At 35.4% G+C, this 17,100-nt stretch overlaps 1 protein-coding gene across 11 annotated transcripts in view; it reads left to right on the top strand.

Annotated features, from left to right (window-relative positions):
- Positions 1-17,100, top strand: part of Mctp1 (multiple C2 and transmembrane domain containing 1) — a 553,559-nt gene that overhangs the window by 465,733 nt on the left and 70,726 nt on the right. For 9 of the 11 annotated variants that reach the window (XM_047555772.1, XM_047555766.1, XM_047555771.1 and 6 more), the window contains one exon: positions 809-928. The exons of the other annotated variants lie outside the window; for them this stretch is intronic. In XM_047555772.1, the coding sequence (XP_047411728.1) occupies positions 809-928 (120 nt within the window). The remainder of the gene's footprint in view (positions 1-808; positions 929-17,100) is intronic. 11 annotated transcript variants of the gene reach the window in all.

Here is a 17,100-nt window from a genome sequence, read left to right as displayed (position 1 = left end):
TCACACGTCACATCCAATGTCGTGCTGTTTTCCAGTGTAAATGCTCTTAGAAAGGCTCCATCTGCCACCGTAGGTTCTTAATCTAACATTTATCTTGCAACAGAAAATAGTTTATATATTTAGAGAAATAGATGACTTTTAAAAATAATATTAATAGGCATTTTAGAATTTTCTTCTGCAAAATAACTTGAAAAAAATTACTCTTTTTTTTTGTTCAAGAGCTGTTTGATTTCTATACTAAATATTAAGCCAAGCTTTTTCCACACTTGTTGGTAGCAGTGCTTTTTCATAATGTGACATCTTTGGGGCTCTCTGGTGTAGACTTGGTATTTTCATCTGCCTATTATTCTGGTTGCATTGTGTTATCCAAGTGAGATTAAAAAAAAAAAAGAAGTCCCTGATGTTAAATAGTGATTCATTCTTTGTCATTAAGGCAGATAGATCAGGCTATTCTGACAATACAGCGAAGCTCATTTTGCTGTCTTTTTTTTTTTTTTTTTTTTTTGTCAAACCTAACAATAATTTCACTGGAGGAGAAAAATTAAAATTGCCTCTTTGATAATGTAATGATATCAGTTTTTCCTTCACAGAAATTAAACAAAGTAAAAAAATAACAGTGGACGTCAAGGGGTCAGTTGTGCTTTTAGAAAAATGCCTAACAAGTTCTCAAGGCTTTGTTTTCAAGATAAATCTTCCTGTTCTGAAGCATTTAGTTTTAGTGGTTTTTGAAGTGGAGAATGAATAAGAGAGTCCATCTAATGAAATTCAGAGTTGACTCATCTCTTTTTCTCTCTTCTCTCTCCTCCAGCTCTTTCTCTTTGTTGTGTGGAACTTTGAGCTCTACATGATACCACTGGTTTTGTTGTTACTATTGACATGGAACTACTTCTTGATAATATCAGGGAAAGATAACAGGCAACGTGATACAGTAAGTCTCTACTTTCCTACTTGTGTGTGTGTGTTTGTTCTTACTCCTAGTTTCTCTGACAAGATCAACATTGAGTTTGGTCTTACAAACCAGAAATTCTGTCTATAAATACTGAAGTTTGGAGGAAAGTTTTATCAGATCAAAACTAACAACTCTTTGGTCCTAACACAATAGAAAGTGTTTACCTATTTCTAACATTACTTACCATGGTAGAAACTAAGGTAGGAAGTAAATAATGAACTGTGATTTTTTTTTTTTATCACAAATGGCTGTTCTTCAAATGATTGTTTCCTTTGGTCTCCTTATTTGTTTTGTGTCTTAATGATTCCTAAATTAAGACATGTCACAAAATTATTAATGAACTGACCAAATGACAGTGTTCTGTGCAGCCATTGGAAGGAAGGAAGGACTGATGGTTACTGACCTGCAAAGTGTATTAAAGTACCTTAATTCAATGAACATGCACTGAACATCCTTTTCTGTGTCAGGATTTTATTGAGGTACTAGCTCAAGGATAAAGAACTTTCCTTTAATGTAGGGAAAGTTAAATTAAATCCATTTCCCCTCTTTGGCATTTTTGAATGTTTTTAGAATGCATGAGACAAAGTTTTTCTCTGTCCACCACCCCTTAGACTAAGAAGCAGAAGTTAGTCACACTATAATCACATTTGTTGTTTTCCTTCTCAGTTTTGTTCCCCTTAGATTATTCCAGTCTCTATATCCCTAGCATATATACTTCCAAAACCTTTCCCACATATAAAGAAATGAGGAAGGGGTGTCTTCTCCAAACACTACCTTTGTAATTGAATATCAGGATAGACAGCTGCTGAGAAGAATTTTAAGGATTACCAAAGGTGAGAATCTATTTGGTGGCTATATGTCCTTTCCCATAGGATTACATAAGTGTTTTAAATGCACCATTAAGGGTCTCCATTTGATGTGTAATCAGAACTGTTTATCAACTACTGTGTGTATAATGATGCAGTTATTTGATCATGAGTATAAATTATTATATAATACTTTCTTGTAATGTTAAGTACCATAATGTTTGCACAGATGTACCTGTGAAATAAAAGAACTTCCCTTTAAGCAAATGGTAACATAAACAAAATATACTTCTTCAAAATTATTTATCATCAAAATTAAAGAAAAAACCTGATTCACAAACACTTAAGTTCATAGCAAAGTTACCAACAACATACCAAGTTTACTTCCCTATTATATTTCTGTCTCCCTCACTAGATTGTAAGTTTGAAGGAAGAGACTGTGTTCATCTTTGTATTTGCCACTGTCTTTAGATGTGCTTTGCAAGTTAGAGGTGTTCAAAACATTTTTTTGTAAACTGTATCACATCAAAGATGAGATTGTTAATAGAGATTTTAATGGTTAGGTGGCATCAATAGACAAGAAGTTGTTATTATTGGCAAGGATTTTATGGATATATATTTAAATTACACACTGAGAGACAAGCCCCAAATGCTATAAGCACTGGTGTCATGGGGACTAATAGGTACTTTTGTCAATTAATCCACGATATTTTCTTTAGGAAAATAGAACTCTGTCAGACAACTGCTTTTTTTTTGTCCCATTTATTTCAGGGAGATTGTCAAGAGAGAAGAATATCTACTTTTCATTCAGTTGCCTTGAGACAAATTTGCAAATAAGATTATTTGCAAAATAGGAAAAAGTGGTAATTTAGTTTTAGCTTCTTAATCCTATGAGGGGACTTATCTTCAATATTTTGTCATTGGTTTGAGAATTCTTAGTGAAAAATTCTGAAGCTGTAGACTTTGCTTATTATCTTTTCCAGAATACATGCCTCAGATGGAAAAGTCCACTTTTAGAGAGGAAATAATAATATATAATGTGTCTTTGGTACTTAAAATTCTCTAAGACTTTTTATAAGCCTGTAAAAAATTACATAATATGTAATTAAAATTACATAACATGCAATTTTTCAACAACCATTTATTTTTTTAAACAAAATACAACTCCAAAATAGAATTTACCAAATTTTTTCCTTTTAGGCACATCTCTTTTAACAGATTCTCCCTTTTAGCCCTGAACAACATTTTATCCCCCAGTACAGTCCACTGTGGAACATTCTATAGTCTAAATCTCATGGAATGCCAACCACACTCCATAACTCCCAGTAATTGCCTTTTATTTGCCCAAAACACACATATCCACATATTCTGTTCTTTCCAGGCACCAGAGCAGCAATCACAACGTTTCATTCAGTTTCTTATTCATTGGCTCAGTTGAGACCTTACGTAACTCTTAAATCCAATTTGTCTAATTATGTGTTTTCTGGCATACCCAGCTGTGCATTTGAACTGGTTGCTCCTTTTGAATAGAAACCTGGATTATACTTTGCTGGTTACAGATTATGTCTGTAGGTGCACATATGCACATGCATGCACAAATTAAGGGAAAGTGTTTGTAGGGGTTGCTAGGTTGTGACTAAGTGACTTCTGCATTGTGCATAGCCCTAGAAGAATGGTATTTTGCCCTTAGCTCTTATTGGTAGCCCCAAATTTTGCAGAATCTTTTCAGCATATGTGAAAACTTCACAGGATCTCTGAGGAGCATTAATCACATTGTCGGCTAATCCCAAACCAGAAACTGGCTGTTTGAGGAGGTGGGTAGGTTCTGCCATGAAACAAATTTTTCTGTACATTCAGCTGAGCAAATTTAATTAGGATGAAAACTATAAAAGAAAAACAAGTCAAAATGACCTTCATATCTGTGTTGAAAAAAGAAAAAAGGAAATAATAGTTCCCTGACCTAAGAAGTTGAAAAAGAAAAGAAAATGAACACGTGTGAAAGATGAAGAGTACATAGATGGTGAAAATTCTGCCTTCAACATATTGATAGTTGAGATTAAAACCACAATAGGAAAGGGTTTTCTTGTATGTTTATTTTTTATTAGGAAAGCCTTGCCTTTGTTAGAGATCCTTAAAATCACAGGAGCTGAAACCATCACCTCTCCCCCACCATGCTACCAATTCGAGTTTAATGAGAAAAATAAGATATAATTCTTACTGAAGAAGTTTTGCTGCATTTAATAAACTGAACCTGTTAAGGATAAGTGTCCAGCCATTCCTGAGACTAAAGCTGTTGACTCAGGGTGCCCATGAGAAAGTGGTGTGTTTAAAAATGGTATTTCACCTCCGCTGTTTCCCAGTTGGACTTGTTAAAAATAAGCAATCCTAGGTCTGAATCTACCTAGACTGGGACCATGACATTAAAATTTCTAGCATGAGAATTGTTAGGCTTTTCCTAGGAAAACTGTTTAATACATGCTTCACTCAGAAATGTCCCTGGCATGAAAGGAATGTAAAGATAGAAATGTCATCCTTCTCTTGGTTTGAGCTGTCACTCCAAAACCTGGGGAAAAATCTCCCCTGCACTGCCTATTAGACTTATACCAACCAGTCAAATTATAGGTACTGTAGACAAAAAAATTTAGATAGAACACATGCCAGGAAATGGTCTTTACTTTGGGCTTAAAAATTACTAAGCCCTCATTATACCCTGGGTGCCATGTGAAGCACTTTATATTCATCATGTCACTTAGTCTTCTTTTAGGAGAGAGAAGCTGAATGTGCCATCTCAGTCAATGGTTCAGAACTCCTAAGTCAGGTGACGTGACCCCTTTGCCCCTTTATTTGTGGTAATTAAGGGAACATGCTCATGTGAAATAAGCATGACTATATGAGCCCTTCCTTAAGAAAAGGGACTTGAGTCTCAGAGAATGAAGGAAATGGGTTGGCCAAGCAAAGCAGGGGCCTATTTCACACTCTGTAGATATCATTATTTTATTTTACATTCACAGAAACAGGGCCAGAGATGTTAAATAACTTATCCAATAGCTCATAGTTCATCTGTCTAAAGTTTGTGTTCCTAATCACCAGTCGATTACTTTTCATCTTCTGGCTATATTTTGATATACTCCACCTCTCCCTGGATAAGTTTCTCCCATGACTTACAGAAAAAACAGCAGCACTATCTCTACCTTCAAGCAGTCATCTTGACAGCAAACATTCATTTTTCCTACCCCACCCCCTTAATTTAGTTACTCTTCATTCAGGAAAATGGAACTGATATTTAGTAAGTAATTTCTGTTTATAAAATATCCTAAGTATTTTAGAAACCTCTTTTTATCCTATACAACAAAAATATGAAGTAAATAATTCTAAGTGGTTTTCTCCTCATTTTAAAAATGAAGAAACTCAAAATGAAAAAGGATAAATAAGGAACACCACAGAATAAGAGTAATTCAACCCAGTTCTTCCCTTTTCTAAAGCCCCAGGCTATTTTTGTGGTATATACTTGGACATGTCTTTCCCAAGGGACACTTTCTAAATGTCCAGAACTTTACCCAGAAACCCAAATTTACTCACTCTCCTTCTTATGAGGAACCCCATGACTTCTCATGAAAGAAGGCTGGACATCTATTCCAGCTCAGATTAATTTCTAAAGTACTTGTGGCCTGGAGAATGACCTTCCATCTATGCAGGTGAGCATAGGGGAGTAAATCAAAGCTGAGAATCCTTCACATTAGTAAAGAAAGTCTTTGAATTTCTTTGACATACAGAAATTCTTCAAGCAGCGTTTTTAAATTATACTTTAAAAGAACATTCATTCTTACTGTCATGATATTCCTCCTACACAACAGTCTCAGTTGCCTAATCAATGGCAGCATTAAAAGACAGAAGAGTGGAGCAGATCAATGAAATCATTCTGACTCATGATATGACTGTGACACAAATTGAGACAAAGTCTGCCTTGCTAAAACACTTTAGTAAATACTGAAATGTTTAGTTAGCTCACCCTAATGACAAAGCATTTGATTCCTCATTTCCTCTTTAGAATAGTACTTAATATTGTTTCTTGTTGGGACAGGTCCAGTTAGTCTCAGAACAATTATCTCTACAAATGAAGCTAATTTTTTAACTGATAAGGCAAAAAAACTTTTTCCACCATAAATGCTGTTGTTGAGAAATTTAGGAAAGTCTTAAAGAAACATCCGGTGTTTGACCTAAATCCCTGTCAATCAAACACATTTATTGTTTTTTAAGCCAGTGCTCTTGATTCCAAAGAACTCCATGGTGGAATTTGAATATGTGAACAGGAAAAAGTGAACTATTTCTAAAAGGATCAAAAGAGATTAACCAAAGCCAAGCTGAGAGAGAAGAGGACTCCATATACAACTCTGAATGTGACAGTTAGACCCTTGCCACTTCAATAAGTGTTTTATCATTCACTGAAAGTAGCATAGACCATGAGTCTCCTATGTTTGCATCTCAGTACCAAAAAAGACCACATACTCAGTGATCTTAACAGAAGCAGCACTGAGTCATACAGGCTGTAAACACTTCTAAAAATGGGTGATTACTCTTTTCTTTTTTGTGCTTATTTCAACAGCAATTTTCTCAATTTTTTCAGAAGGTCACCAGCTTGTAAAAATCTGAGAAGGACCATGAAAAGAACCAGACCTTTCGTTTTCCAACACAATCAGTAGTATAAAGAAGTCATTAGGCAACAGCTAGTTAGATGTCAGTGGAAAAGTTTATCCCCCATGACCCTCTCAAGGATTTTCACCAACTGCTTAACCTTGCTACCTAGTCACTCATTATAGAGAGTGGTGTCCTAACAAATTGATGACCATCACCTCATCGGGATCGAGACATGGACCAACAGGATTTGCACATTTTCTCTACTTATCCCAAGCCCCAACCCCATCACCATGCTACCATATCATCCCTCCCTTCTCAGAAAATAACCAGGCCTTCTACTTTCAGATTTCCCAAAAAACCTGCCCTGAAGCTCAATAAATGCATCTCAAGTTTGGGTTGTCAGACTTAGCAAAAGAAAACACAGATGACAAATTAAATTGGAATTTCAGGAAACAACAGGCAATACTTAAATTAAATACTATTCATTACATGTTTGAAATTTCAATTTAATAGAATTCCTAGCTTATCTCAGTGCATCTTGGATTCTTACCTACAGATCTGAAATAAAATTCTAATTGCATCTTTGTGCTATTTTGGTGGTCCCCCAACATCTTCAAGCAAAGCATAGAATACCCCTTTTGAGAAAGCCACATCAAAACCATAGCTTCAGCTTTGCTTCCCTTTTATTCCATCACAATTATTTTTGTGTGCATTTGTTTTGGAGTGTGCAATGTGTATTGAACAAAAGGTGGAAATGTGCCAAATGGAGGAGGAACACAAGTGAGTCAGAATATGTCCACACTTTTCTTACCTCAGCCAACTAGTGATTGTTCACAACTAGGGAGAGCAGGAAACCAAGGCACAGAGAGGTTATGCCACTTGCAGCAGAGTTGGACCAGACTGTAGTACTGACTGGCAACCAGACCTGTGATCTCTTCCTTTCCTACTGACCCATCTCACCGGCCCAAGGAAAACAACTTGGTCTTCATGACACAGATGGAAAGGAAGGGAGGGAGGAATGATGCTTCTCCCTTTGGATGGATAGGGAAACTGAGGCCAAGATAAGGCCATCATCTCTGCAGAGCCAATGAGTTTGGGTGGCAGTGTTCTGTGGGATGGAAGTTGATGGCCTAGCAGGGCAGGGCAAGCCTATTCTCTATCTCAGGACACAGGTGAACTTAATGGAGGCACATGTGTACCACCTGCTCCATGTAGTCCTGAAAGCCATACGAGCACATGTTTACCCCTTACCAGTCCACCTGTGAACTTAGACTCCAGGATTTTAAGCAGGACTGCCCCTCTTCACTCTCTGTCATAAATTTATTTATGTAGTTACTGCTAAGCATCTGTTTTTTAGAAATGACTTAAGTTATCTGAAACCCAGTGGTATCCCATCACTTTGGCTAGTTTAAATTTCCTCTCTAGTATAATTGTTTGTAATATAGCCCACTTACTTCTCATCCCACTGACCCAAAGCGCAACACGCCCCACAGCTGTTGACCATGTAAAATCTAATGGTTAACACCAGAGTCACATAAATAAGTTTGTGCCTTCACACGTGTTTTCTTTAAACTAGCCCAGGATAATGCCCAAGGGTCCTAATAAAGTCATGGTCCCCACAAGTCCTCTCTTCCTCTCACATGCCCTACCCACTGGTTGGCTTCCTGACATCTCCAGATGTCCCTCAGCCTCCACTTGGTATCCCAACCTCTCTGGAACTTGTAAGTAAGAAATTTCTTCTGTTCATGTATTTTTATTTTCATCTCATCTGACTGACACACCTGAACCTCATACTTTGTTGCTGTATCTGTGTCTGATAAATTTTTCCTCAGCAGAACTGGTCTAGCAAATAGGTAGAGTGGCTTATGGCCTCTCTTGAGGGAGACCTCAAGACCAAATTAGAGAAAAACTATAATAAAAAGCACAGGATTCTCACAGTATTATGATAATTGGTTCTTGGTGGGTCTTTTCTCACCAGCTTCTTATTGTTGTAATCGTATCTTCCACTTATGTATCTAATCCCAGTACAGCAAGATTTCTTACACATAGCAGCATAATTATTGCTCAAAAAAAGTTTGAATAAATATTTTAGTCTGCTATTTCTTTCCACATCAAAAACTGTCTAATTTTTATGCACAATTATTTCTGGTCAACAAAAAAAAATTACTAAATATTTACCAACTGTAACCATACTGTTGTTCCAAGAAAGATAATTAAGACATACTCTGTGCCTAGGACAGTCTGTGACCTAGTGAGGCAAAAACAAAGAAAAAACTTAAGTATCTGAATATAGTAAGTACGGGGGTAGAATATGTTTGTGTACACTGCATATATAAGGAAGAAGAAGGCTATCTGTCGCCCCAGTTCTCACTTCACTCCTGTTTGTGACTTTCACTTGTATCCATGTTTACCTTTAATACTTCTTGAGTTTATAGCTGTCTTTTTGCTTTCTTCAGCTAAACTTAAAATTGGAAAGATCAAATGGTAGCATGGTAGAAGATGAGTGTAATCTGTACATGACATGTCAGTTCATATAGAAAAAAATGTAAAGAAAAACCCTTCTATTTTTAAAAGTCAGTTTCCTAAAGATCTCCTCAATGGAAGGTGCACTTCTTGCTTTAGATCTATTAGGACTCAAAAGAAACACAGGAGTTTAAAGTTAATGGTATTTTCCTTAGAAGATACTCCTCGTTACTCTCGTATTTTATTCCCCTACTATCTTTGAATTTTTCCCACCTTGCTCGGATTTTTCTGAAATGTATATGAGAATTTAACAAAGCAAAGAGGTACTCTTGGTTTTTACAGGGGATTTATTTCCTAAAACCTAGCTCCTTTTCCACCAAATGAATTTTTTCAGCCACTTCGAACTGAAGGTATGTGATCCCATAAATGACTGATTTTTGTCTTGAGTTCCAATTAACCCCTGGAGCCACAGACAATCATGAAATCTCAACTCCCTAAATTCCCCTCAAAGCCTCCCATACGTCCAGTGAATTCATCACCTTGGTGGTTCGTCAGTGTCTACTTTCATGTCAGCCAAATGATTTTCTCACCTCTGTTCTTGCAGCAGTTCTGCCCCCACTATTCTGTCATTTCTATAACTGAGGAGTATGACTTCAGAGAGAAGAAAAGGATAGTCACTGGTTTGGTGTCAGGTGGATATGTAGTCCTACCTATTTCTGGTGACCTTCTGTTTGTTCTTACTAAAGGATTTTGCACTATCTTTTTGTTAGACACCAAACTACTAGAAATGTTATGCGAGGGAGATAGGATGAAGGACCCAAAGCAAGTACTTTCTGGTGCACCTGGTAACTCATGACCGATGACTAGTTTGCTTTGCCAATCTCAACCATCATGCATGTATAGTGGGTGGTGTTAGCAGGAGGTTTTATGTATTTGTGGAGACTTGTCCCTGGTTCAGAGCAGTGACAAGAAATTCCAAGACTTCCATCAACAAGTTAAAAGTTGAAACTAAATAATGTATCTTTATCTGCTTATGTAAAATGTTTATAAATCAGAACTATTATTAGGGACCAGGTAACCCTGAGATTTTTGTGTTTGTTTTGTTGAGCTCTGTATGAGATACATTTGTCAAGAGTGTACAACTTTAAGGCCTTTCACTGTCCTATACATTGTGGTGGCATAGAATGTTTCAGTGACCAAACTAAAATACACCTTTGAGGGCATTATCTGTCATTTGTTACTGAATTTATTTCCTCATGCAAGAAAAAGAAAATAACTACTACACAGTGTCACTTACTTTAAAAATAACTGAATGCTCTGGCAGCATTGCTTAAACAAGAGCATCAGTTCACCTGTACAGAATTCTGAAATGAGTTCTACTCCCATGGGCAACAGCAAAAACAACTTTAAAAGCAAGTGTCACCACTGCACTTTTCCAGATGGTAAACAAGAGCCCAAACTTTGAAATTAGGAAGACATGGGATTAAATCCTAAACCTTCTACTTGTTAGCTATACAAATTTATTTCATTCCTCTAAGCCTCAATTTCCTCACCATTGCAATGGGGATACTAGCTACCTTGTTGGGGTCTTCTGTGAATTTCAGCATCAACACCATGTGTTAAGCATGTAGTAGCTGCTCAATAAATGAGTCAGACACCATATTGTGATAAAACAGTAAGCCAGTGTGGGTATCATGTGGGTTTAGATGTTATATAAGTCACTTGCTCTCAGGAAGAGTTTCTATCTAAGTCCTATTGAAAAGAATGTTTTCCCTCAGCCATTAGTGATTCTTGTTAGTTTCAAGATTATAGACAAAGACAGAAGCACTGCCACAGTATGGTTTCCTTGTGTCCAGAATTCTCTTACTATGTATATGGAAGTTCCACAAACATAAAAATCTATATTCTTATCAATAAAAAAAGCATATGAAGAAATTTGACCAAAAGCAATCTTCAACAGATGAAAGCTTCTTAGAATTTGAATTTTACAGAAATACCGTAAGTCTTAATCCATAGATACATGAAAGAAACCTTCTTTTGTTTATCATATTACATGTTTTCACCATGCACAGTGCCTAAAAACAAAAACAGGCAGTATCATGGGCAGAGTAGGGCATTTCACTGAAACCATCATTGAACCTCATAGTAAAATACTCTTTCCTAACAGCCTCACTCAGGATGTTTTAGGTAAGAGAAAGGAGAAAGTAAACCGACACTGGTATACCAGGCCTGGAGATAGGGACTAATTTTAATAAATCAGAATGGGACATGAAAATGTCAACTTAATCAAGCATTTAAATTTTATTAATCAAGTCTAATTTTTATGAGTGCAAATAATCACTGAAGCTGGACAAATTTGTTCTCGATTGCATCAGAAACATAATTTTAATATTTAATGGACTGATGAATTTAAATGGAGAATTATCTTTATGAAACATGCTCTTCATAATTTGCCATTAAATGAGAAATAAAAAAAATCAACATAAATCTTACATAAAGGTTATTTAACTAAATGTTGGCACTATAAATATTATAAATGCATTATGCACTAATTTAGCAATCACACAGTACACTACATAAAGCAGAAATGATAAGTGGACCAAGCTGGCTTTTGTGAGACTGTAGAGAGAGCTCTGTGTAATATTATGGAAAGCTCATGATATCATGATATAACCATTGTATGGGGTTGTGTGGGTTTCCTGAACTTTCTCTTCATTCATACTTTTATGCTACCATTAATCACATTTTTTTCAGTCCAAATGTAGGTCCAAACCCACTAGGGCTTTCTTTCTTTTGTGAAGATTATTCTTAATAAAAATATTTTATCACTACTTTTTAAAAAAAGACATAAGCAAATATCTGAAGTCTTTCATTTTCTGACATTTAAAAATGCTCAATTTTTAAAGTTAAATGTTCTGACACAATATTCTCATACCTCAACATTTTAAGCAGGAAAAATTCAATGTAATGTCAGAATATTTCTTGTGAATGTAGACCCATTCCACTTACACCCTCCACAATCCCCAACGTATTGCTTTAAGTAGGGAGTTGCTGTGAATTTTCATTAAAAGTAAATCAGACTTAATAGATCAGTGTGCTCCAAAAGTGTGTTAATATTAATCTCCAAGACAAATGTCTGTTTTCAAAATTCTTTAAAGATCCCCAGAGTCCCCAAAGTATAGTATTACCTGTAGAACATGTACTATGCCTTTACTTGGAAAAGAATTTCTCACCTATTGCAGCTTTAATGCTCCCAAATGTATGTGATGTGGTTAGAGCAAGGGACATGTATGAGAAGGTGGCAGGACATGCACTCCTACAGAGACCACAGCAGCTCCCTTTTCTTGCACTGCAGAAAATGGATTAAATAAATAATGCAGACTTTTCATTAGACAACTTATAAAGTAAAAGTTTATAAGCTAAAGTTGTTCTCAATTTGAGAAACATTTTAACTCGTGCCTCTTTTGTTGCAAAGTTGTGGTCCTCAAACAGAAATTTGGCTTCAAATATAGAGGCTTATGGAAGGAATTTTGTTCTTTTTATTTGAACTGTTTGTTCTTCATAAAAAAAAAAAAACATTTTTCTTTGACAACATTAACTTTTATAAAACAGATTCGGGATGTCTAGTTCTCTTTTAATTTTACTTGCAAAGCACATTAAACTACTAAACTTTTTGGCCTTTTGTGTAGTTTTATTTTAAAACCTGACAAATAAGAGTTTCAAGGAAGTATCATTATTTAAAAAGCATACCATAGGTTAATAGCTAACCTGTTTTTTCCTACTTAACCAAAGTAATATGTGATATACTAAAGATGACAAGATTAGAATTTTCCTGCAAGCAAAAAATACAATACATTCGGAAGCCTTTAGATGGAGACAGAGTTCAAATAAACACTAGAATTCTGTTCACAGTGCTTTGTGTAAGTCTAAGAAAGAACATTTAAGAATACTGAGAAGGAAATATGAAAAGAAATTCATTTAAGATGCTTATGCTGATTTTAAAATTTATATTGGCTATTGTTTAGCCTTTCTTAATGGGAGAGTTTCTCTGCATTTTAAGCTGACACTTAAGGAAATAAAACGATACATACTCCTGGCCAGTGAAGTAAATTTACTGTCCCTGCACCTTATAGCAAAGCATATTATTCTGCAAATAAGAATGCTGTTGATGATGCAGAATACAGGCTGTAATCAGTGGCATGAATCAAAAGTCATCTGATAGCCACATTAAAGCCACATTTCCTATTAAGAATCAGACTAAATTACAACATGGCACTTCCCAGAATGAGCCAAGGAAATGCATTCTGAAAGAAGAAATAATTGTATTTGAGTGTCTCTGTAAAAATCAGGAAGTGTTTTAGCAATAAGTACTAATGCTTTTCTTTTTAGTCTGCCTTCTTTTGTATTACAATATATTCAACCTCACTGGCAAGCCTATCACACTAATTATTATTACATCTAGTCGTTCAGTTATCTTGATGACTACTGTAGCTAAAATACTTCAAGGTCAAATCTTTAATAGCGTGACTCAAACCAAGCAGCTATCATACATGCAGTTGCTTTTGAGATATACTGCATAAAACAGTATATCCCGGATCTGTTTATGAATCTTATTATTATTCTTACAAATGTGTGCCAGATTATACGTAGAGTTTAATTGTACTATTCATTTTGCAAAAGTTGCTTCTCAAAAATCTTGTGAGAAGCAGGTGTCCTGTTGTGAAGAAACACCTGTAGAAGTACACCTATAATGATCTTATTGACCACAAAATTCTTCAGCCCAACCTCTGGTACCTTGAGGTGATTCAAAATCATTTAAGTAGTTACATGCATCTTCCCAATTCACAGATATTCCATAATTTTAAATTATACTTACACGTGCAATAAATTCACTGACATAAAAATGCATGCTCTGTGTGGTGTGTGCACACAATGATACAAATGAACTCCAAAACATGTTGAAGAATACCGCTTTCCCCTAATTCTTCCATATCTCTAGAGTGGAAGCAGGCATTTAGTTTGTAATGTATCCAAATATAAGCATCTGTACACATTTGGATGTTCTATGAATATGAAATTAGTACGAAACTTCTTTTGTGACAATTTTCTTTAATATTTTAACATTGCAGTTGCACATCTGGACAGCAATGATTTCTTCTTTAATTTAAATGTGTTGCTTTCTCATAGACTGTATTTTAGGAAAACAATTTGAATTGTGTGACTGTTCATTCCGAACAGAGCAGAACATCCATTTAATTGGAAGATTATTTTCAAGGGAAAAAGTAAACATACAAAAGAAACCAGTTTGTATCAGCACTGGCTTTTGAGGGGCTTGCCCTCACATCACTCAATTCTTATCTTAAGGTGAATATAACAAAGATTCTATTCATTCATATTTGTTTAAAGAGATTTGAATAAGTGGAAAATGATAGTCCTGGAAAATCAGAATACAAAGTGCTTTAAGAATTATTCAGGGACTTTTTTAACCCACTCTGGTCAACATGGGTTTAAATGTACACACTAAATTGAGATTAAAAAGCAATATTAGTGTTCACTGTTACATGGTGATTTTAATCCTGAAGTTTAACTGAATCCACTTTTATCATACTTTCACTGTGTTGATGTTCCTCTACTGCATCCTCTGGTCACATCTGTATTTATCGTTGATAGAATGATTCTAAACATGTCATATTTTCATTCAGATTTTCAACATCATTATTCACATTTTCACTCAAATTACATTTTATTTCTTTGCAAATCACAAAGTTGTGTTGGACTACAATTAAATCTTTCAAAATTAAAAAAACTATATAAAAGATATTTTGTAGAGGCAATTTTGTTCCATTTTGAAACTAGATTCTAAAATGTATAGCTACATATTATGTTTTATATCTTAATGACAAATGTTCAGCAAATATTGAATATGAAAGAAGAAATACTATGCTTTTTAAAATAATGTTATCTGCTTATTCTTTGGCTCTAATGTAGTTGGCATGCTGCATTTGGGGCTGTCTATGTGTGTTTTTTAAAATGTCATCTTTATTAGTATTACATTCAAGGAATAGTACCAGGAATCCGTTCTTTCAAGACCTTCCTCCAGTGTGTGGCATATAAGTCTGTGACGAGCGACATTACAGAAGGTCATGTCACTTTTAACTGCTTGCATTACATCTTTCTGATTTCCCTAGTGCCCTTCCTTTGTTTGATTAATACTACTTGCTTTCAAGCAAGGTATCAGAAAGCATAATTCGGAAAGAGAATTCCAGAGCTGATCTGAGATATTCCCCCTTAAGAAAAAAAGAAAAAACCTGAAGTTTGCAAGTGTATTTTTTTCTACCAGTATTTTTTTCTACCACCCGCATTTTTTTGTCACTCCTTTCATCTCCCCCCTGCAAGGAAATTGTTCCTGTGTGTGTGTGTGCTATTAAATCATCACTGACAAATATTTGGGCAACTGGACTTGGAATATTTGAAAATAAAACTATGTAGTGCCTATTTGGTTTTATTTGAAGAGGAAAGGGCTGGAATTTGAGACTAGGTCTTCTGTATTTTATTTGTTTTCCTAAGTTAAATGTTAAACTCCAGTACTCTCTTTTTAAGTAGCAGGTGTTATTTGAGTTCTCTGGGAAGGATTGCATTTTATGCAGTCATTAAATGCACTTCTGTGACATATACTGGTTTGTTTTGTTTTTGTTTTTGTTTTCTTTCTCAGTGCTGGGGATTGAACCCAAGGTCTCACACACAGTAGGCATGTGCTCTACCACTTAGCTACATCCCCAGGCCTACACAGTTTGTTTGTAAAAACTTAGTTTGTGGTTTCTATGTCCATTGCATTTGACTGGAGCTCAAGTCTTAAAGCTCATCTTCTGAGAGGCTCTTGCTCTCAGAGCTGTCCATTTTGCTGGGTCACCAAAGCCTGAAGACTAGTAGTAAAAGCATCATCATTTAATTTGGAATCTTTACCCATACCTCTCCTTGTGCCTCTATATGTTTTTCAGTGAGAACATGAATCAGAATTTTGTCATTAAGGACAAAATATATTCTGCCCAGGTAAAAAAAGATGTAATTTAATTTCCAAAACTTAGTATTGAAATATTAAGTTAATGTTATTTTATCAATAGCTAATATTTTGAGAACTTCTTTTGATACAGGAACTGTGCTAAGTACTCTACATACATGATCCCCTTGGACTTTAATCAGATGATAGGGGCTTTATCATCTCCATTTTCAAGGCAGCTTAAACTTCACCTGAAAAAAATATAATGGGGGGTGCATTCTGAAGCAGCTGAAAGGCATCAATGGGAAATTATCTGTATTATAAATCCTCACTTGTAGATGTTCATGATATAACATTAAGGAGGCATTGGAGGAGGGGAAAAGCCCTCACTAGAGTGCTAAAACACAACACAAAGGCCTCTCACTAACACAACACTTTTCTGCCAAATGTAAAAGCAAATGGTTGTATTGGGTGGTTCTGGCTGCACATTTGTTGAGCAATTGTGCGTAGCCAATTACCCACTTGTGCAGGGAAAGAACAGTTTGGGTTTTGCAAATGAAGAGCCTGATTCTGTAGGCCTCTTTGACTCATACTTGAACATAAGAGCCACAGCTGATTTACAAAGTATGTAAATTAAGCTAGTAGTTTGTTTTATGGTTCAATCATACTTGGAATTTTTAAAAATTAATTTGGTGTTAGTAGATATCCCCAGATCTTAAAGATTAAATATTCATGGGTTCTATTTCCAGGCAAAAGTTTGAAAGCATTTTGAATATTTGCCTTTATTAAGTTGATTAGATATAAGTCTTTCCAAGTGAGCTAAGTCAGGTTTGTGAGATAAATGATAGGCACTTTACCAAAGAGCATGTTCCGAGATATGAAGGATAGATGATGGAGTCATCCATCCACTAGATCAAAAAATATTTCTTGAACACCTATGATGCAATCTGCTAGATACAATTTGACATCATTCTGCCTTTGTAGTACCTGCAGTAGGATGTAAGTACTGTAGAGAGGAAGTACATGATATGTTTGTAATAACTAGCTATACTGCTTGAGTTTAGTCAGAGGAATAAAAGGAGTAAAAGTATATTTTATTTTCCTTGACATATTTGATATGACTGCATAGAGAGTTTTAGCAATAAAAAAAAACTCCATTTAAATCTAAAACTGTAAAGATAATTTGTGTGTGTGTGTGTGTGTGTGTGTGTGTGTGTGTGTGTGTACTTGGGGATTGAACCCAGGGGTGC

The sequence above is a fragment of the Sciurus carolinensis genome, chromosome 6 (genome assembly GCF_902686445.1).
Source record: "Sciurus carolinensis chromosome 6, mSciCar1.2, whole genome shotgun sequence".
Taxonomy (NCBI): domain Eukaryota; kingdom Metazoa; phylum Chordata; class Mammalia; order Rodentia; family Sciuridae; genus Sciurus; species Sciurus carolinensis.
This window is presented reverse-complemented; position numbering and strand designations above follow the sequence as displayed.